The sequence below is a fragment of the Pan paniscus genome, chromosome 9, assembly GCF_029289425.2.
Source record: "Pan paniscus chromosome 9, NHGRI_mPanPan1-v2.0_pri, whole genome shotgun sequence".
NCBI classification, from domain to species: domain Eukaryota; kingdom Metazoa; phylum Chordata; class Mammalia; order Primates; family Hominidae; genus Pan; species Pan paniscus.
Genome location: NC_073258.2, coordinates 2,973,872 through 2,994,763, shown reverse-complemented (window position 1 = coordinate 2,994,763; position 20,892 = coordinate 2,973,872). Strand labels below are relative to the sequence as shown.

At 59.1% G+C, this 20,892-nt stretch overlaps 2 protein-coding genes across 19 annotated transcripts in view; one reads left to right on the top strand and one right to left on the bottom strand.

Moving 5' to 3' along the window:
• The first annotated feature begins 334 nt into the window (after nucleotides 1-334).
• IRF7 (interferon regulatory factor 7) lies at nucleotides 335-3,186 on the top strand. Of its 3 annotated transcripts, XM_055093924.2 has the most exons (10): nucleotides 335-466; nucleotides 552-714; nucleotides 794-1,004; nucleotides 1,267-1,325; nucleotides 1,402-1,627; nucleotides 1,764-1,850; nucleotides 1,936-2,016; nucleotides 2,146-2,535; nucleotides 2,624-2,742; nucleotides 2,941-3,186. In XM_055093924.2, the coding sequence occupies exons 1-10, from the start codon at nucleotides 447-449 to the stop codon at nucleotides 3,094-3,096; spliced, it is 1,512 nt and encodes a 503-aa protein (XP_054949899.2). In that variant the 5' UTR covers nucleotides 335-446; the 3' UTR covers nucleotides 3,097-3,186. The 3 variants fall into 3 exon arrangements, with proteins under 3 accessions (XP_054949899.2, XP_054949900.2, XP_054949898.2); XM_055093925.2 differs by lacking the exon at nucleotides 1,764-1,850; XM_055093923.2 differs by lacking the exon at nucleotides 335-466 and having other exon boundaries at nucleotides 485-714.
• A 494-nt stretch (nucleotides 3,187-3,680) lies between these two features.
• Nucleotides 3,681-20,892, bottom strand: part of PHRF1 (PHD and ring finger domains 1) — a 39,268-nt gene continuing 22,056 nt past the window's right edge. For 5 of the 16 annotated variants that reach the window (XM_055093910.2, XM_055093922.2, XM_055093913.2 and 2 more), the window contains 11 exons: nucleotides 18,790-18,887; nucleotides 18,240-18,415; nucleotides 17,310-17,439; nucleotides 14,168-14,295; nucleotides 10,568-10,749; nucleotides 10,144-10,263; nucleotides 9,272-9,426; nucleotides 6,163-8,802; nucleotides 4,962-5,222; nucleotides 4,641-4,769; nucleotides 3,681-4,107 (listed from right to left, as the gene is read on the bottom strand). In XM_055093910.2, coding sequence (XP_054949885.1) covers nucleotides 3,794-4,107; nucleotides 4,641-4,769; nucleotides 4,962-5,222; nucleotides 6,163-8,802; nucleotides 9,272-9,426; nucleotides 10,144-10,263; nucleotides 10,568-10,749; nucleotides 14,168-14,295; nucleotides 17,310-17,439; nucleotides 18,240-18,415; nucleotides 18,790-18,887 — 4,333 coding nt within the window. In that variant the 3' untranslated portion in view covers nucleotides 3,681-3,793. Of the gene's footprint in view, nucleotides 4,108-4,640; nucleotides 4,770-4,961; nucleotides 5,223-5,375; nucleotides 5,528-6,162; nucleotides 8,803-9,271; nucleotides 9,427-10,143; nucleotides 10,264-10,567; nucleotides 10,750-14,167; nucleotides 14,296-17,309; nucleotides 17,440-18,239; nucleotides 18,416-18,789; nucleotides 18,888-20,892 lie in introns of all 16 variants that reach the window. The other 11 variants (XM_055093917.2, XM_055093919.2, XM_055093915.2 and 8 more) reach the window with 6 other exon arrangements.

Sequence of the window (20,892 nt, the reverse complement as noted above, 5' to 3'; positions counted from 1 at the left end):
GGGACGGGGTGGGATCGAGGAGGGAGGCGGAGGCAGAGGCGGGGTTCCGCGGAGCTGAGAACCGGACGGGGTGGGATCGAGGAGGGTGCGAAGCGCCACTGTTTAGGTTTCGCTTTCCCGGGAGCCTGACCCGCCCCTGACGTCGCCTTTCCCGTCTCCGCAGGGTCCGGCCTGCACCTTCCCGCCAGACCTGGACACTGGTTCAACACCTGTGACTTCATGTGTGCGCGCCGGCCACACCTGCAGTCACACCTGTAGCCCCCTCTGCCAAGAGATCCACACCGAGGCAGCCTCGGTGGCTACAAGCCCTCAGTCCACACCTGTGGACACCTGTGACACCTGGCCACACGACCTGTGGCCGCGGCCTGGCGTCTGCTGCGACAGGAGCCCTTACCTCCCCTGTTGTAACACCTGACCGCCACCTAACTGCCCCTGCAGAAGGAGCAATGGCCTTGGCTCCTGAGAGGTAAGAGCCCGGCCCACCCTCTCCAGATGCCAGTCCCCGAGCGCCCTGCAGCCGGCCCTGACTCTCCGCGGCCGGACACCCGCAGGGCAGCCCCACGCGTGCTGTTCGGAGAGTGGCTCCTTGGAGAGATCAGCAGCGGCTGCTATGAGGGGCTGCAGTGGCTGGACGAGGCCCGCACCTGTTTCCGCGTGCCCTGGAAGCACTTCGCGCGCAAAGACCTGAGCGAGGCCGACGCGCGCATCTTCAAGGTGGGGACCCCAGCCCCGCCCCGCCCCGCCCGCCTAGGACCCCTCGGGCCCGGCACACGTGTTCTGTCCCCCTCTTCAGGCCTGGGCTGTGGCCCGCGGCAGGTGGCCGCCTAGCAGCAGGGGAGGTGACCCGCCCCCCGAGGCTGAGACTGCGGAGCGCGCCGGCTGGAAAACCAACTTCCGCTGCGCACTGCGCAGCACGCGTCGCTTCGTGATGCTGCGAGATAACTCGGGGGACCCGGCCGACCCGCACAAGGTGTACGCGCTCAGCCGGGAGCTGTGCTGGCGAGGTGAGCGATGCCGGCTGCCAAGGGCCTTGGCATTCGTCCTGCTTGGGCAAAGGGGAACATTCTCTGGGTCAGATTTGTGGTTTTAGAAGCTGTTCTGGGAGAGGCTGCCAGCAGGCCCAGGACAGGTGGAGAGCCACATCCCCACCTCCTCAGGCCACAGCCTAAGGGTTCACAGCCAGGAAGCTGGTGGGGGCTACACCAGGCTCTCCTTGTCTCTCTCACTCTGGTGTCGGGGCCTAACGCCTGCCCCATTCTCTCTCAGAAGGCCCAGGCACGGACCAGACTGAGGCAGAGGCCCCCGCAGCTGTCCCACCACCACAGGTAGCCTTCTCTCTGCCTGCCTCTCCTCCTACCAGGCCGCGGAGCTGCTTACGTTGACCCTGACTTTTCCCTGCAGGGTGGGCCCCCAGGGCCATTCCTGGCACACACAGATGCTGGACTCCAAGCCCCAGGCCCCCTCCCTGCCCCGGCTGGTGACAAGGGGGACCTCCTGCTCCAGGCAGTGCAACAGAGCTGCCTGGCGGACCATCTGCTGACAGCGTCATGGGGGGCAGATCCAGTCCCAACCAAGGCTCCTGGAGAGGGACAAGAAGGGCTTCCCCTGACTGGGGCCTGTGCTGGAGGTGTGGGCGTGCCCGGGGAGGCGGGGAGCGCGGGAGGGGCCAGTGCACCTGGACGGACACTTGAGAAGGGGGCTGGGGATTGGGGAGCTGGAGAATTAGGAGGGGACCACCGTTCCCACTGTCCTCCCCTCCTCAGGCCCAGGGCTCCCTGCTGGGGAGCTGTACGGGTGGGCAGTAGAGACGACCCCCAGCCCCGGGCCCCAGCCCGCGGCACTAACGACAGGTGAGAGGGGTAGGGGTTGGGAGGCCTGGGGCACAGGGAGGGGCTAGGGATGAGATGCCAGCACAGGATTCCCTTCCGGATGCAGGCGAGGCCGCGGCCCCAGAGTCCCCGCACCAGGCAGAGCCGTACCTGTCACCCTCCCCAAGCGCCCGCACCGCGGTGCAAGGTGAGTGGATCCCAGGAAGGGGCAGCCTGTCCCCGCCCACCCCCGTCACTCACGGCTTGTCCCCGCCCACCCGTCACTCACAGCCTGTCCCCGCCCACCCCCGTCACTCACAGCTTGGTCTCCACACAGAGCCCAGCCCAGGGACGCTGGACGTGACCATCATGTACAAGGGCCGCACGGTGCTGCAGAAGGTGGTGGGACACCCTAGCTGCACGTTCCTATACGGGCCCCCAGACCCAGCTGTCCGGGCCACAGACCCCCAGCAGGTAGCATTCCCCAGCCCTGCCGAGCTCCCGGACCAGAAGCAGCTGCGCTACACGGAGGAACTGCTGCGGCATGTGGCCCCTGGGTTGCACCTGGAGCTTCGGGGGCCACAGCTGTGGGCCCGGCGCATGGGCAAGTGCAAGGTGTACTGGGAGGTGGGCGGCCCCCCAGGCTCCGCCAGCCCCTCCACCCCAGCCTGCCTGCTGCCTCGGAACTGTGACACCCCCATCTTCGACTTCAGAGTCTTCTTCGGAGGTCAGTGAGGCCCCTGCCTGGGGGGCTGTCTCCAGGGGTCCTTGGGAGCACCTGCCTGCCAGGTACTCAGCAGAGTCCCCTTCTTCAGAGCTGGTGGAATTCCGGGCACGGCAGCGCCGTGGCTCCCCACGCTATACCATCTACCTGGGCTTCGGGCAGGACCTGTCAGCTGGGAGGCCCAAGGAGAAGAGCCTGGTCCTGGTGAAGGTGAGACCAGAGCCTCAAGGAGGGGAGGCCACGTGCTCAGGCCCACTGACAGACGCCTGATGCCCTCAGAGCCTTGGAGAGGGGGAGGGGAGGCCATACACCGGGTCACTGACAGATGCCCGACGCCCTCAGAGCCTGGGGAGGGGGAGGGGAGGCCACACGCCGGGTCACTGACAGACGCCCGATCCCTCCTGGCAGCTGGAACCCTGGCTGTGCCGAGTGCACCTAGAGGGCACGCAGCGTGAGGGTGTGTCTTCCCTGGATAGCAGCAGCCTCAGCCTCTGCCTGTCCAGCACCAACAGCCTCTATGACGACATCGAGTGCTTCCTTATGGAGCTGGAGCAGCCCGCCTAGAATCCAGTCTAATGAGAACTCCAGAAAGCTGGAGCAGCCCACCTAGAGCTGGCCGCGGCCGCCCAGTCTAATAAAAAGAACTCCAGAACACGTACTGGCATCTTGGCTGGTGGGGAATTGGGTCCAGGCTGAACACGGGTGAGGCCCAGGGAGGGAGGGGACCTCCACGGCCTCCCTGCACACCAACTCACTTCTGTCTTCACCACACACATCACAGCCAAGCTCTGACTCAAAGAACAAGACTGTTGACAGGCCAGTGGCCGCCAAAGCCACTCCCACCAGCTGTGCCGAGGGCAGGGACAGCATTTCCCCATGCAGGACACCTGTTGCCAGCCCTCAGGCTGCCACTGCTGCACCCTGCCTCCAGGAGGCAACGGTGTTGAGTGCAAACTCGAGCAATTATTTACAAGAGCACAACATAATTGGAAAAGAGAAAGTAAAGATATTCCTAATTCAGAGCCAGAGGTACACAGCAGCGGTTGGCGGGAGGCCACCTAGAGATTTATCAAAGACGCGCCACCCCACCAGGAGCCCCTCTTGATCACCAAGTGCTTTATCTTCCAAGTAGTAAGTCAATCAAGAGGTTTCTAAAGATAATCCATTTTTGATAAATTAGAATGGAAACAGTGTCTCTATAATATACATACAAAAGTGTCCAGTTTTCAACTGTGAGCAAGACAGGCGCAGAGACCAGGTGTCAGCGCAGGAACCCGACGGCAGGCATGCTGATGCCCCCCATTTCCCGCCACTCCCGACAGCTCCCTGGGCATGGCCCCGATTCCCGCCACTCCCGACAGCTCCCCGGGCATGGCCCCGATTCCCGCCACTCCCGACAGCTCCCCGGGCATAGCCCGTGATTGCCTGGCCTCAGCCCTCGGCCCCCTGCGTGGGCGGCTCCTCGCCGGCCTCTGGTTTCTTGTGTCTGCGCATGTGCCTGTACTTGTCCACGTACGCCTTCACCAGGTTGGCCACCTTCACGGGGTTGATCTCTCCACTCTTGCTGTGGCAGATCTGGAGAAAGAGGTGCAATCACCAAATGTCCTTTCACATCCAGATGTTCCGGGCCAGAGCCCAGGGCCAAAGCTGGGCTCAGGAGCAGGCCCTGGGTGCAGCACGCAGACAGACGGCGGCAGAGGCCACCCCACCTATGTGAGACCCCCGTCCTGTTCGCTATGCCGCTCACAAGGCCACTGAGGGTGGGTCCCACGGTGTCGGAGGGGGGAGCACGGGCTGAGACGTCACCAGGCAACTGCTCACCTCTGGGGGTCGTTCTCCCACCTATAAGCTGGGCGTGGGCTGGGTAGTTTTAAATTACCCAGGGTGCACTGAGGCACCCTCCTTCCTAAGCATCTGCCAGGGGCAGCCACAGGCGAACAGGCTTGACCCCAGGCCTACAGGATGTGGCAATACAGCCCCCGACCCCTAACCTGGCTGGCTGACCTCGGGCCTGCACTCATGGTCACCCCAAAGTCCATGCTGACGAGACAGCAGCGACGTACCGCCCGTGACCCTGAGCCCCACACACAGGCTCGCACGCAGCCCACCTTCTGCACGGCCTTGCGCAGGATGTCCTTGTACTCCTCCTTGGTCACCTCCCTCTTCTGGTAGAAGGGCTTGATGGCCAGCTTCACCTCCTCCACAGCACGCTCCTGCATGTGCAGCTTCTTCATGTACTAGAGGGGACACGTGTGTGATGCGGCCAGGAAGGGAGCTGGGAGTCCCTCTGGCCAGAGGCACTGTGGTTCTGGACACCCTTGCAGTTCCAGAGGCACAGCGACCACCTTCCGCCCATAAACTCAGCCCCAACAACTTTAGTTTCAAAGTAAGACGGGAACATGGGGAAAGTGGGAGGAGGCAGGACTCACCTCCTCCTTCTTGGTTTTCTCTGCAGCTAGCCTGGGGGCCGGGGTCTTCTCCTCCGAGTTGCTGGCTGCAGTGGCTTGACTGGCTGGCTCTGAGGCTGGGGTCAGGGCAGCGGGCACTGGGGCCAGGGTCTGTGCTGCCCCACAGCCCACTAGCGGCAGGCTCCCCTGAAGGATGAACTGGACCGTGGGCTGGCTGACCAGTGCGCAGGGTGGGATGCTTGAGGGCTGGGCCGGGGCAGGCGGCAGGCCGGGGCTGTAAACCTGGGAGGGACACCCCTGCTGAGCACTGGGCCCTACAGCTAGCAGCTCTGTGCCCAGGAGCCGTGAGGCCTCAGCCCCAGCCTAGTGTGGTGTGTGTGGCACGGGTGCCAGGCCACTGCCCACGGCCCACAGCCCTCCAGCCCAGACACCCACCTGAGAGGGGTCTGTGTCTGGGAACCCGGGTTCCGGAAGCACGTGACTGGGAAAGGGCAGCTCGGAGAACGCCTGCCTGACCCCTGTGGGGGCCACGTCCTCCATGTCCCAGGCTCCTTCTCGGGGCTTCTGTGGCCTGTGAAGTGGTGCCCCTGGGGGCCCGACAGACAGGGAGGTGGGTGCTCTGTGCCCACCCCTGCCCAGAATGCTGTTTCATGGCTGGAAAAATCCAGAAAAGTGCCAGGAGCAAGGACCACAGAGCAGCCCTCAGATCCACCCCCAGCAGCAAGGGGAGGTTGTGAGGTGTGCCAGCTCCTAGCCACTGATCCCCGACCATGACCTGTTCTGCCCACCTGCAGGAGACCCCCACACCCACTATCCCAGTGTTCCCTGGCTCCAGAAGCTCCCTGTGGTGGCCGGGGCCCTACTCACTCAGGGGCCCTGTCCTCGACAGGAGTCGGATTCACAGGGGGCTCTGTTCTCAGCGGAGGCCAGGGCCCTACTCACAGGGGGCTCTGTCCTCGGTGGAGGCCGGGGCCTTACTCACGGGGGGCTCTGTCCTCGGCGGGGGCCGGGGCCTTACTCACTGGGAGCTCTGTCCTCGGCGGGGGCCAGGGACCTACTCACTGGGGGCTCTGTCCTCGGTGGGGGCCGCGGCACTACTCACGGGGGGCTCTGTCCTCGGCGGGGGCCGGGGCCTTACTCACTGGGAGCTCTGTCCTCGGCGGGGGTCAGGGACCTACTCACTGGGGGCTCTGTCCTCGGTGGGGGCCGGGGCACTACTCACGGGGGGCTCTGTCCTCGGCGGGGGCGCTGCTCTCCGACTCCTGCAGGTTCCAGGTGACCCGCTTCACCAGGGCTCTGGACCGCAGCAGGGGGGTCTGCGAAACCACCTCCTCAGGCCGGGCTGCCTCCTGTACCCTCCCACTCATAGAGGGGCTGTCTTCCTTCCCCGCAGGCGCCACATCCGGGGAACTGGGTGCCTCAGCCTTCTCAGCCGCGTCCGGCCTGAGCAAATGTGGCTCCTGGGGGCCCTCTGGCAGGGGTGGGGGCTGCGAAGGGTCTTCATCGTGCATCAGTGACACCTCTCTCTGGATGGCGGCCACGGCCAGGCTGGCTGGGGGCAACGCAGGCTTCAGTGGGAAGTCTCGCTCCGGGGAAGAGTCTGTGCTTTCGGGAGAAGGTGGTGAGCTCATGTCATCGAGCTGGATGAAAACGGCGTCGCTTGAGAAATCATCAAAGACGTGTCCCGCCTCCACGGAGTCGCCATAATCCAGGTCCAGGTCGTCGGGCTCACACTCAGCTGCCACCTCCAGGACAGGGGGAGCCTGCAGGGGGGCCTTGTCGGCCGTAGCCACCTCCGGCGAGACATGTGCTTCCCCCAAGGCTGGCAACCTGGTGGGGAGGTCTTCCCGCCCTGGCTCCCCCTGTGCAAGGGGCGCTGGGGAAGCCTCCCTCACAGCCCCCTTCCTCTCTGGGGAATGGGACTGGGTCTGCGGCCGCTTCTCACGGGACCGAGGCCGCCTGTGCTCCCGTGCCCTGTGCTCCGAGCTTGGGGACCGGGACCTCCGCTTCCTCCGGTCTCGGGGCCACACCACACTCTCCTTCCTGTCTGGCCACTCGTGGCTGCGTTCCCGCTGATGCTTGTGCCTGCGGAGCCTCTCCAGGCTGCTGGTGGGGGAGCACTCCCTTCCCCGAGGTCTGGACGCTGATCTCCTTTTCTTCTTCTTCCTGCTCTCATAGTGCTCATAGGAAGAGCTGCCAGGGCTCCCCGACCGCGACCGGGACGTCCTCCAGCTGTGGCCCCAAGGGCCCCGCCTGTGCTCCCTGCTCTTGTCCTTGGCTTTCTTCCTCTTAGCTCGCTCTCGGCTGCTGGAGCGGTCGCTGGAGGACCGCCGGCTCTTGGCCTTGGACCGCTGCCTCCTGGGGCGCTCCTCACCCACTGATGGTGACGCTGACCTCGAGCTCCTGTCCCTGGATTCAGAGCGCGTCCGTCCGTGCTCCCTGGACACCCTCTTCCTCTTGGCCTTCTTCCTGCTGCGGGAGCTGGATGTGGAGCGGGACCGGGAAGGGGGCCTGAGCTCCACGACTCTGTGGGTGGCAGCCTGCGGCACGTCCGGGCTGGGTGGGGCTTCCGGCTCCACGACAGTCACACAGGTCACCGTCCGCTCCTCAGAGCCAAAGAAGGTGCTGCAAGACGCCCCATCCTCCTCATCCCAGGGCTCTGGGGGGGATGGCCTCCGCAGCCGGGCAGCCAGGCCCTGGCTCTCTGTGGGTTCCTCTCGCTCCGTGTCAGAGGCCCCCTCGGCAGCCACTGCACCCCGGAGCTTGGACACAGCGGAGGACGGTCCAAGAGGGGGTTCGGGCTCTGTACCAAAGATGCTCTCCACCGTGTAGGAGGTGACGCAGCGCACAGCCTGCACCGTCTGGGCCTTCGGGCTGTTGATGGAGATGGTTCGTGTGATCTCAGAGGGCAGGAGGCCAGGGCCAGACCTCTCGGGGCTGCTGCTAGGGGCGCTGGAGTCGGAGCCGGTGGGGTCGGATGGGTCGTAGACCTCGCTCCGGAGCTGCTTCGTCTTCTTGATGGAGAAGAGGGGTGAGGGGTTCTCCTTCCTCTGCTCCTTATTGTCCACAGGCCGGAACGTGTTACAGAAGCCAGGGCTGGAGAGCTGGCTGGAATGTGCCATGTTTCCAGGAATATTGATCCGGAAGCTCTCAAAGGTCGATCCAACCCCTTTCCCTCTTGATGGTCCCAGTGGGGCCAAACTGCCATGGGAGCTGGGGGCTGGGGGCCGGGAGCTGCCCGTGTGCACCCCGGGCTCCCGGGGCACCCTGCTGCTGGCCTCGCTCTCTGCCCGTGTGCCTTGCCCTGGCTGCCCGGCGCCCTCCCTGCCAGTCAGTCGGCTGATGCAGGCACTGGGGATCTCAATGCTCTGCCCGTGGGCCGGGGCCGCGTCCCGTCTGCCACCACCGTCATCTCTCCTGATCTTTGGTATCCTGGGTAGCTCAGAGATGTCTGTTCTTCTGGGCGCTGGTTTCAGGGGAGGCCCCGGCACCACACTGCGACATGGGGGCTTAGAATCTCTGCTTGAGATCTTAGACGCGGCAGAAGCAAGGGGCAAAGTGTGCTTGTTGGTGCCGTTGAACCAGGGGCTGTGACTCTGTCTGAAGCCAGGCGCACTCCCATTTGACAAGTTCCGAGCCTGAACCGACCCAGGGGTTGCTGACAAGTCCAGCCTCACAGGTGCCCCCGAGGTGCGGGCGGGGATGCAGGACCTGCCTTGACAGCTGAGCCCTGTGCTCTGTGGCCTGTTTCCTGACGGGCCTTGGGCCGGGCTCCCGGAGGGCAGTGCTCGGGGCTGCAGGCAGTCCTTGAATCCTTCCCCTCTGGACAGACTGCCTGAGTTTCGCTGAAAAGAAACTGGAGCTAAAAAACAAAAAAGTCAATGGCAATCATTTCCCACCCACTCTTCTTAAATGTCAGTGGTTTAACTTTTATCACAACTGGTTTTCTGTGAGGTCGTGCGCTTTAAACTCCTGTCTGCCTGTTGAGGTGGACACCTCGCCTTTCCACACCCGGAGAGCTGCTTCAACAGCCACTCTGTGGATGACAAAGTACAGTGCCTGAGGCCATCAGGACACGATATTAACCAGGGGCGGGGGCAGTACCCCATCAGGACATGTTCTTATGAACATGAAGCTGTGGGGCTGGGTAAGAACTCGGAGCTAACTGAGAAACTGCTCAAGAAGGGAAATCAATGCAGAAAAATGGCTGAGGAATGGTCCCCCCAACTTCAGCTACATCTTCCGTGACTGAGACATGGGCTGAGTGCTTGGGAACAGCCTGAGGACCAGCAGCCCACAGAGGAAGGGGCCGTGGCAGGGGAGGCACTCACCCGCCCTCTTGGCGCTGAGGGAGCCGTCGCGGTGGATGATGACATCACTGCTGCCCAGCATCAGGAGGCTCTGGCCCGACAGGATGCTGCCCAGCAGGTCAGGCACTGGCTCCTCCTCCAAGTCTGGCTCTGGCACCGCGGCAGGGAGGCGCCTCCTGTGGGCACAGACCCGAGGCCCTGCCGTCACTGCCTCCCACAGCCTGAGGGCCCGCACCCAGGCAGAGCCCTGCAGCAGGGGGGAGCCGGGGAGAGTGGGGCTGGGCCGGGCCTGCGCCTCCCCCACAGCCCTGGCTCCGGCTGCTGTTCTAAGAGGTGCTCACCGGGGCCTCCCAGAGGGAGGGAGGGAGCCCCACCTCGCAGCTCTGGCCCCAGGGAAACCAGGCGTTTTTGGGAGAAGTCACATCTGGTGCCTTTGCCACCCCCAACTCCACCAACAGGTGGGAGGGGGCAGACAAGCACCTTTACCTGTTTTGTTGGTTTTGGTTAATTCTTTTTTTGTTCTTGTGGCGAAACAAAAGAACTGGCCAAAAGGTGACCTCTGATGACAGCCTTATTCACCAGGGCCACTGCTCCTGCCCGAGGTGGTGTCCCTGTGCTGGTGGCTCTCAGGCCGGGGTGGGGGGCAGAGGGGCCACCTCGTGGAGCTGCAGCAACTCCCAGTCCACGCTCACGGGCAGGCCGTGGCCTCTGACACAGGATGGGCTGCAGCACTGCCTCACGCCAAGAGCCGACTGATGAGCGTGACAGCTGAGGGGAGGTGCTGAGGCCACCCAGGGCCACAGAGAGCCAGGCTATCGCGGCCCCACCCTAGAACTCCCATCCGATGCCCGACTGCTGCCCCCACCTCCCCAGAAGCCTCTGCCCTCACACACCTGGAAAGCCCCACGGAGACGGGCCTGGCCACGGGCTGGTGGGACTGCAGGGCTGACCGGGACAGAGCCCGTCTCTTGGCACTCAGAGGGGAAAGAGGGTTTGCAGAAAGCTCTTCACTGCTAGAGGGGAGGACACAGGCCAAAGGGAACAGGTGACTCCCAGCTCCCAGAACCCCCAGCCCAGGGAGACGGCACGGAAGAGGATGGCCGAGCACTGGCCATGTGGCGGCACGTGTGATTCGGGCCCCGCACCAGACCTCTGAGTTCCACGCCGCCCACCTGCACCGTATGGCGGTGGGAGGAATGGCCACCCTCACTCTCAAACACAAAACCTAACGCCTCCGCATGCACCTCGGGGCCCCGTGCCCACAGCCCCCAGGGAGAGGAGCGGGTGCCCAGGCAGGACCATCACCAGTTCACTCACCTGTCGAAGGGGTCCAGCTCATAGGGATCTCCAAACAGAGACAGAGAGGCAGCTCCAATATCCGCTCTCAGCAGCCCCAAGGAGGGCTCCACTGGCTTCAACACTGATGGGATGCAGCTGCTGTGAACAGGCCTGCGCAGGCCCAGCGTCCGCGCGATTCGAGAGCGAGTGGTGGCTTCACTCTGAATCCAGTAACAAAGAAAAAGATGAACAGAGAGACGGGGATGGCATCTACGAGGGCTCTGTAAATGCCACGTGAAGCCTTCATCAGCAACAGCGAACACTAGAGCGGGAAAATACTAAGCCAAAGTCAATGGGCTTCGCAGGCATGATGACCGACAAGCAGGAACAATGCCGCACACATCGGCCGTGAAGCTCCTGCAGGCTACCAGAGGCTCTCGGGCATTGCAGTGTCACCATCACGTCGTAGTAGCATTAAGTGAAAACTCACAAAGAGGGAAACAAAAAATTCAACTGATGACTGACAGTAAAACCCCTTGATGGCTCACCTGTAATCCCAACATTCTGGGAGCCCAAGGCAGACAGATCATTTGAGGCCAGTTCGAGACCAGCCTGGCCAACATGGTGAAACCCCATCTCTACTAAAAATACAAAAATTAGCTGGGCGTGGTGGCGGACGCCTGTAATCCCAGCTACTCAGGAGGCTGAGGCAAGAGAACTGCTTGAACCCGGGAGGCAGAGGTTGCAGTGAACCAAGATTGCACCACTGTAACTCCAGCCTGGGGGACAGAGCGAGACTCTGTCTCAAAAACAAACAAAAACAAACAAACAAGAACACCAAAAAAGCCTTGAGAAGATGACACAAATTTAGATTTTAAGCGCTGTCATTATTCCTAAATTCCTAAAAACCCTAAGAGTTACTAGCTGTTTCCTTCTGATTCTAGGCAGAGCGGACAGGGCAGCCTCCCGCTGTGGCTGGGACTGCATCGCCTGAAGGCAGGCGCCGCCCCTCCCAAGGGCGAACACCCTCACCTGCCATCGGGCCCCCAGGCTGTGGTCCCAGAACGCTGTCTGCAGAAGAAAGGAACCACAGAAACAGCATGCAGGCCAGCCGAGGACAAAAAGCTCAGGAGGACGCCCAGGAGTGTTCTGGGCACAGGGATGGGAGACGAGGTTCCAACCCAGGCTCAGGGCACCCCGCAAAGCAAAGGGAGAGAGCGCCCAGGGGACCTGAGAACTGGGAAATAGCAGGTCCTTATCCAACACCTGGTCATGGCTTTAGCTTCTACTCCAGGAATTTTGTCTGAATGAATAAACAGATTGGATGTTCGAATAATGCATTTAAAACTAAAATAAGAGGGCCAGGCATGGTGGCTCACACCTGGAATCCCAGCAGTTTGGGAGGCCAAGGTGGGTGGATGACTTGAGGTCGGGAGTTCAAGACCAGCCTGACCAACATGGCAAAACCCCATCTCTACTAAAAATACAAAACTTAGCCGGGCGTGGTAGCACACACCTGTGATCCCAGCTATTTGGGAGGCCGAGGTTGCAGTGAGCTGAGATCATACTACTGCACTCCAGCCTCAGCAACAAGAGCGAAACTCCATCTCAAAAAAAAAAAAAAAAAAAAAAAACTAAAATATGGTTTTAGATAAATATGTATTATATGAGTTTATATTTACTAGGAAATAAACAATAACCTTGAGTATAAATTCACATAAAGATGCAGCAGACTTGGCGCTCACACCTGTAATCCCAGCACTTTGGGAGGTTGAGGCAGGAGGATCATTTGAGCCTAGGAGTTCAAGACCAGCTTGGGGAACGCGGTGAGACCCCGTCTCCACCAAAAAAAGAAAATTAGCTAGGTGAGGTGGCGTGAGCCTGTGGTCCCAGCTACTTGAGAGGCTGACGTGGGAGGATCACCTTAGCCTGGGAGGTCAAGGCGGTTGCAGTGAGCCAGGATCATGTCACTGCACTCCAACCCGGGTAACAGAACCAGACTTTGTTCCCGCCCCAACCTAAAACAAACAAACAAACAACACTTTGTGAGGCTTAGAAGACAAACTGCTTAAGCCCAGGAGTCTAAGACCAGCCTGGGCAACATGGTGAACCCTTGTGTCTATGAAAAATACAAAAACTAGCCGGGCACGGTGGGCTATGCCTGTAGTCCCAGCTACTCAGGAAGCTGAGGTGGGAGGATCACCTGGGACTGGGGAGGTCAAGGCTGCAGTGAGCTGGGATTGAGCCATTGCACTTCAGCCTGGGCCACAGAGTGATACCATCTCAAAAAACAAAACAAAGGCTGGGCACGGTGGCTCACTCCTGTAATCCCAGCACTTTGGGGGCCAAGGTGGGCAGATCACGAGGTCAGGAGTTCAAGACCAGCCTGACCAACATGGTGAAACCCTATCTCTAATAAAAATACAAAAATTAGCTGGGCGTGGTGGCACACGCCTATAATCCCAGCGACTCAGGAGGCTGAGGCAGGAGAATCACTTGAACCTGGGAGGTGGAGGGTGCAGTGAGCCGAGATCGCACCACTGCACTCCAGCGTGGGGACAGAGTGAGACTCCGTCTCAAAAAAAAAAAACAAAAAAAGATTCAGCAAACACTTGAACAATGGCTGCAACTCAGTTTTGTTTTGTTTTGTTTTGTTTTTGAGGCAGAGTTTTGCTCTCGTCTCCCAGGCTGGAGTGCAGTGGTGCAATCTCGGCTCACTGCAACCTCTGCTTCCTGGGGTTCAAGTGATTCTCCTGCCTCAGACTCCTGAGGCTGGGACTGCAGGTGCCTGCCACCACACCCAGCTAATTTTTAGTCTTTTTAGTAGAGATGGGGTTTCACCATGTTGGCCAGGCTGGCCTTGAACTCCTGACCTCAGGTGATCCGTCCGCCTCAGCCCCCCAAAGTGGTGGGATCACAGGTGTGAGCCACCGCGCTCGGCCGCAATTCAAGTTTTTACATATTAAGGTGTTTTAAATGTGCAGTCCGAGTGGACAAGGTGATACATTTAGTCCCGGTTTGAGCATCACAAACATGCACACGAATGACACACCACCCTCCACCCCATCAACACAGACAATAATTAGGAATCAACTAAAAATGAATATTAAATGTCTGGTCCATGATTTTGGATGGAAAGGGCCTAGGACAACAAACGCCACGACGTATACCAAGGAGGCCGCTCCCAGAGCCCAGCGAACATGGGTCAGAGGAGGTGGACGCGGCCTGTCAGATACGGCTTGTGTCACTCCTCAGAGCCAGGCTGGCCAGGCCTGCCTGAAACCCACAGCTGCTCCTGGGGGCCTCTGCCAGAGGGCTTGCACTGGCCTGGCTCACACCTGGCTCCCCGACCAGCTGATGGCTTCAGGAAGGTTCCTTGGGGGCACACGACCACCCCTCAACCCCTCAGTGTGCCTCAGGAAACAGCTGGCCTCAACCCCATCTTCAGTCTGTGCTACAGAAATGTTCATTTCCATCAGCAAATCACTGAGTAAATACAGAAAAGCAAAGACGATGATGATCCCTGCTCCATAACCGCGCGAGGGTGCCAAGGCCGGCGGGAGGCTTAGGCCCTGCCCCGTAACCACGTGAGGGTGCTGTGGCCAGCAGGAGACTCAGGCCCTGCCACCCAATGCTCACCTTTACCTTCTTCCCTCTTCTCTTCTTCACTCGATGTTGGCGTTTCTTAGATCTTGTGGCTGAGCTCTTACTTTTTGCGGATGGTCCGGACGGGGTTTTCTTTCTTCCCGGCACTTTCTTCCGTCTTCCTAAGGAAAAGAGGTTGCAGTCTGTGCTTCTCTGTGCTGGGCCCTCCCTGTCCCATTCCTGTGAGTCCAGCCCAGTGGACGGAGCCCAAGGAGCCGGTACAGCGAGACCACACGCACCGGCTTGCAATTTTTTTTTTTTTTTGAGACAGGATCTTGCCCTGTCACCCAAGCTGGAGTGCAGTGGCACAATCTCAGCTCACAGCAGCCTCAAACTCCTGGGCTCACGTGATTCTCCTGCCTCAGCCTCCCAAGCAGCTGGAACTACAGGTAGGCACCACCGTGCCCAGCTAATTTTTTTATAGATAGGGCTTATCATGTTGCCCAGGCTGGTCTCTGGGCTCAAGCAATCCTCCTGCCTCAGCCTCCTAAAGAGCTAGGATTACAGGTGTGAGCCACCATGCCTGCCCAAATTTTTTTTTGAGACGGAGTCTTGCTCTGTCACGAAGGCTGAAGTGCACTGGTGCGATCTTACCTCACTGCAACCTCTGCCTCCTGGGTTCAAGCGATTCTCCTGCCTCAGCCTCCCAAGTAGCTAGGATTACAGGCGTGTGCCACCACACCCGGCTAATTTTTGTATTTTTGTTTTCTTTTGTTTTGTTTTTTTGAGACGGAGTCTCGCTCTGTCACCCAGGCTGGAATGCAGTGGCGTGATCTCGGCTCACTGCAATCTCTGCCTCCCAGGTTCACGCCATTCTCCTGCCTCAGCCTCCCGTGTAGCTGGGATGACAGGCGCCCGCCACCATGCCCGGCTAATTTTTTGTATTTTTAGTAGAGACGGGGTTTCACCGTGTTAGCCAGGATGGTCTCAATCTCCTGACCTCGTGATCCGCCCACCTCGGCCTCCCAAAGTGCTGGGATTACAGGTGTAAGCCACCGCGCCTGGCCTAATTTTTGTATTTGTAATAGAGACAGAGTTTTGTTAAGTTGGCCAGGCTGGTCTTGAACTCCTGATCTCAGGTGACGCACCCGCCTCAGCCTCCCAAAGTGCTGGGATTACAGGTGCGAGCCACTATGCCCGGCGTCAAAAATTTTTAAACGGAGAAATAAACCATATATACATATATATATATATATTTTTTTTTTTTTTGGAGACAGAGTCTCACTCTGTCACCCAGGCTGGACTGCAGTGGCGCCATCTCAAACTCCTGGCCTCAAGCTATCCACCTGCCCCAGCCTCCCAAAGTGCTGGGATTACAAGCTACTCAGGAGGCTGAGGCACCACAATTGCTTGAGCCTGGGAGGCAGAGGTTGCAGTGAGCTGAGATTGCGCCATTGCACTCCAGCCTGGGCAAGATGAGATCCTGTCTCAAAAAAAAAAAAAGGAATAAAAATAATGTGTTCCTATCGGGGAGAGACACAGAAAATGAGCTGCACCGAAGAACAGAGCCTGACATCCCTGAGTGCACCATTAAATATCTTACATAATTCTCATCAGGGCCAGGCACCATGGCTCACACCTGTAACCCCAGCACTTTGGGAGGCCGAGGCAGGTGGACTGCTTGAGACTTTAACACAAATGAGCTCACTGCACATCTGTAGTGACATAAAGATTAAAACAATTTTAACTGCAAAAAACACCCAGCCAAACACCCATCAACAGGACAAACTGTGGTATATTCATACAATGGAATATTTCTCAATAATAAAAAATCATCCACAGACACAGGTAATTACAGAGATTCCCAGAGTACTGTGCTGAACAAAAGGAGCAAGTTGGTCCCCTGCACCAGACCCACAGACGCCGAGTCCCCCGGAGCCCCAGGACCCTGCACCAGACCCACAGACGCCGATTCCTCCGGAGACTCAGGACCAGCACGACCGACACACAGTGATGCACATGGCCACAGGGCTGCTGGTGGGGCCGAAGTGTGGTCTCATAACTATTTCTGTGCTGGCTGGAATGGAAGTTACGTCTGTCAAACCTAGGACTACACACTAAAGCGAGTGCATTCACTTAATAAAAAGCACGTACGCTTCAGGCCAGGCGCAGTGGCTCAGGCCTGTAATCCCAGCACTTTGGGAGGCTGAGGTGGTCGGATCACCTGAGGTCGGGAGTTCAAGACCAGCCTGGCCAACACGGTGAAGCCCCATCTCTACTAAAAATACAAAAACTAGGTGGGCGTGGTGGCGGGTGCCTGTAATTCCAGCTACTTGGGAGGCTGAGGCAGGAGAAACACTTGAACCCGGAATGTGGAGGATGCAGTGAGCCAAGATCGTGCCACTGCACTCCAGCCTGGGAGAGCGAGACTCTGTCTCAAAAAAAAAAAAAAAAAAAGAAAAAAAAAAGTATGCATGCTTCAATACAGTTAATTTCTAAAAGATCACAGATTAGAGCGCACTGAGTAAAGCAGGAGTCCATGCGTCCACAGTGACTTAAATCCCCACGAGGGAGAGGGAATGCTCTTCTGAGAGCCAAATGTGCACGCGCACCAGCGCCGGGGGTGTCTGACAAGGTGCAGTCCACGGCTCTCCCCAGGAGCGGCCCGTTAATTTTAAGGGAGAATTAGTCACTTCACAGTGGACCTCTGAGAACCAAGTCATCAAAGTTAACCAGCACTGGGACAAAATTACCAAAACTCACAGAGAAAAGGACTGAAAACCTGAACAGGGCAGAAGCAAGACAAGACGTGAAATCACTGATCTCAACTCGGCCCCCACAGAAAAGCCCAGGCCCAGATGGCTTCAGGGCGTATTCTGACAAATGTTTACAGCAAAAATGACAAGACTGCTTCCATAAACTTCAGGATGCAATCCTTCCAGAAAGCAGAGGGGAACAATGCGGGAAGCCCGGCATCATCCTGACACAATGCCAGAGGCAGCGTGGTCACAGATCGGCACATCAGACCCACACCTCCCGGGCCCGGCGCGGCTTCTGTGTAGTGTTTTCAGCTGAGAAGATTAACTTGCAGAAAGAAGAAATGGAAATGCCCACAGCCTTGAGGGAAGCAGTGAGTGGACCTCGGGCGTGGGTCCCAGCATGTGGCTGGCGGGAGAGTCCGTCCCTTCAGGCTTACTTGTCTTCCTCTTCCGTCGGGCGGGAGTGCGCGGCGTCAGGGGGCGCTGATACACGGCGGTGCTCAGGCCAGTCGCCACGGCCTCGATGGCTTCGTCCAGCAGGGAAGACCCGAGGTGCCCTGGTGTGTGCTACAGGCAAAGGGGCGGTGCCGTCAGATGCCCTTGGGGCCTCAGCCGGTCCAGCACAGACCCCAAATGGAGCCCAGAACACAGCCCGCAATGGCAGCCAGAGAAGCAGGACAGCCTCCCCACCCGCCACTGCAGCAGCCACGGCCCGGCCTTCCTCTCCCCTGCCAGAGGCTGCCAAGCACTCCCACGGGGGCAAGGAGGGTGGGGGACAGACAGCATCCCAGGGGCACACAAGAGGACACCAGTCACTGTGACGGGGGTGGCGCAGGTACTGGGCAGGGCACTGGACAGGGACAGCCCCCTCCCCACCCAGCCTTCTCAGTCCACTCCAAATTCAGCATTAGGCTTGCCAAGGGCACACACCACATGCCCACAGCCCAGACCCTCCTGCTTGTCCAATGCCCAGGGAAAGGCTGCTGTCAGGACCGAGGCTGCAGGGAGCACCTGAAACCTAGCACCAGGTCCAGTGCAAGAGGAAGGTGCTCACAGGTGCCTAGAGGGAGTGGTGCTGGCATGGGGCCTGGGGAACAAGCGGGGTTTCCTAGAGCCCCCACCCCCAGGGCCAGGCTTCACCTGCCCCTCAATACCTGGCTCCAGGTGCTCAGAGGCAGCCCCACCTTGGGCCGCTGGGGTCACCCTGGGGTGCACTCACCTGCTCCCCTCAGCAGGCCGAAGAACATCAGCCACCGGGGCCGGGCGGACCCCACAGTGCCGACGACACCCCTCCCACCCACCCAGACTGCTGAGATCACTCTGGGCAGCTGGGGTTCTGCGACTGGCGTCAGGGCTGGGCCACCCACCTGGACTCTCCTGGCAGTGGAGATCCGGTTCCGGTTCACGGTTGCTCTCACTCTCTCACTCTGCCGTGTCCTGGCTATCGCCCGGGTCCTACCTGCTCGAGGCCGAAGCCTGCTAGTGGTGGGCACCACATCAGCCAAGAGCAGGGAGACCTCCTCCTCACTCACGGGACCCGCATCTGGGAAGAACCACCAGGGCTGATGTGCCACACTCACAGGCCACACGCTTCCCCCAACGGCTCCCCCTGTGGCTGCCGGCCAAGTAGCAGCCCTGGCTCGGGCTGACCTGTGCACAGGACCCAGGGCTGCTCATGGAGCCTGGTGCTCCTAACATTGAGGACCGGAACCCCCCAGCCAATGGACCCCACACACATCCCTGAGAAGATGAGCCCGAGACAGCCCTAGATGTCCTCCCGACACCGCAGCCAACCCTAACCCCCCTGAGACAGCCCTAGATGTCCTCCCCACACAGCAGCCAAACCTAACCCCGGGGACCGCAGAGCGGACAGTGAGAAGGCCCATGTGCGCCTTGGGACGGGAGCAGTGTCCTTACCAGCGGCAAGGACAACACCAGGTGCAGCACATTCCGGGCAGAACCACTCGTCCACCGGCACCTCCTGGAGAGGGGGGTCCAAGCATTCCATGTGGTACCTACAGGAGAGAGCAGGGCCAAAGCATCCGGGTGCTGCTCACAGCTTTCCCAAACCTCCTCAAGTGAGGGGACCACAAAGCAGGCCTCCGATGGCACCCAAGTCTGCGATGCATTCTGTTATGGGCTGACCCGCATCCCCCCAAAATTCGTAAGAAGCCCTAACCCCCGATGTGACAGCAGATAGACATGGAACCTTTAAGGTTATAGGATTGGTGTCCTTAGATGAGGGAAGGCCAGGTGAGGTCACAGTGGGGAGGCGGCCGTCTGTAAGTCAGGAAGGGGGCCTCCCCAGGAACCAGGCCTGCTGGTATCTCAGACGTCCAGTTTCCAAAACCAAGAAAAGGAAGACCTGCGGTTTACGCTGCCCAGCCTGTGGTATCCTGACAGCAACTGAGCTGGCTGCGACACACGACACACACCCAGAGGACGACAGTGGCTCATGTTGAGCTCCTGCGGTAGGTGCTGCCTGTGGGGCCCCCTTCCCAGAGAGCTTGTCTCCCCCACCCTCACTCCCACGGTTCAAACACTGCACCTCACACCAAGCCACTGAAGAAGGCGAAGGTTTCTTTGCTGAAAGGAAACTATGTTTCAATTGTTTCTATCGAGCCTTCCGGGAAGGTAGTTTGGGAAGTGCTGCCACTGGTATGAGGTATGTGTGCCCCTCCAAGCAGCCGAGGCTCGGGAGTCTATGCAAAGATCCTTGAAACTTCATCCCAAAGACCCCAGACAGCCCTGAGCAAGGCAAAAACAATCAAGGGAAGGGAGTCAAGCTGATGATTTCCCTGAAAATTGAGCCTGAATTCAACTGAACTTAACTACCACTTACCACGGGCTGAACTGTTCTAGGATCTAAGATACGAGTTAAACAAGAGTAAACCCATTCTCCCAAGAGTCCTGCACCTATGAGAAGGTGTCCGCTGTGTGGCCCTTGCTAGGGCCATACAAGAAAGACAGGAGACAGGCATGCAGGAAGAGAAGCCGACTGCCCCGGGCACACGACACGCCCTGCCAGGCCAGCAGAGGGGGGTGGCGGGTGGGGGCACCCCAAGAGCCTAACTAGGTCCCCTAACATCTGCTCTTATACAAATTCTCTGGGGACAAAGGCAAGGATGAGCAGTACCTTCTTTCAAAGAATTCCAAAGTCTGAAAAGGTCCAACCCACTTTCCCACCACTGAGCTCCAGCAGCCTTGGAGGAGGCTGCGGCTCACCTGAGGCCCGAGCAGAAGGCCCCTCTGCGCCCGGCAGGCACCCATCCACAGCCAGGCCAGGCCTGTGTCCCCCACACTCATCCCCGAGAAGAGGAGATTGGCTGCAAGTTTAAATACGAGCACGGGGACAAGGAGGGCTGCCGAGACCTGCCCAGCTACGGTGCAGGCACCCATGGCTCCACCTGCACAGGGAGCCTGGTGGCCCTGCAGCTGAAGGTGCTCAGATCTGACCTGCCCAGGGAGGGGAGGGCCACACCTAACAGGCCTCAGTGAGCCCCTGCACTGCCTCCCTGGTGAACACACACTTTTAAATTAGATTGTAACTTAAAAAAGAAAAAAAATCAGAAACTGTATCTTATTTCATGTAATGTCAGTGTATCTACAGATAGTGTTTTTTTGTTTTTTGTTTTTAGTCTCTCTGGAGTGCAGTGGCGCAATCTCGGCTCACTGCAACCTCCGCCTCCCAGGTTCAAGGTATTCGCGTGCCTCAGCCTCCCAAGGATCGGGGGTTACAGGTGTGAACCACCACGCCCGGCCAATTTTTATATTTTTAGTAGAGACGGGGTTTCGCCATGTTGGCCAGGCTGGTCTCGAACTCCTGAGCTCAGGTGATCCACCCGCCTCGGCCTACTGTGATTCCATTTTGACATGAGGAACTGAGTAATTTTAGACGTGTGATTTTTAAGTCAGACTTAACTGAAAATTTAGCAGACTGCAAATTGTAACAGTATGGAAATGTTTAGAAGTATGAGAATTGTTATATTGATCAGTTTTAATGTTTTAGATCCACCAGGG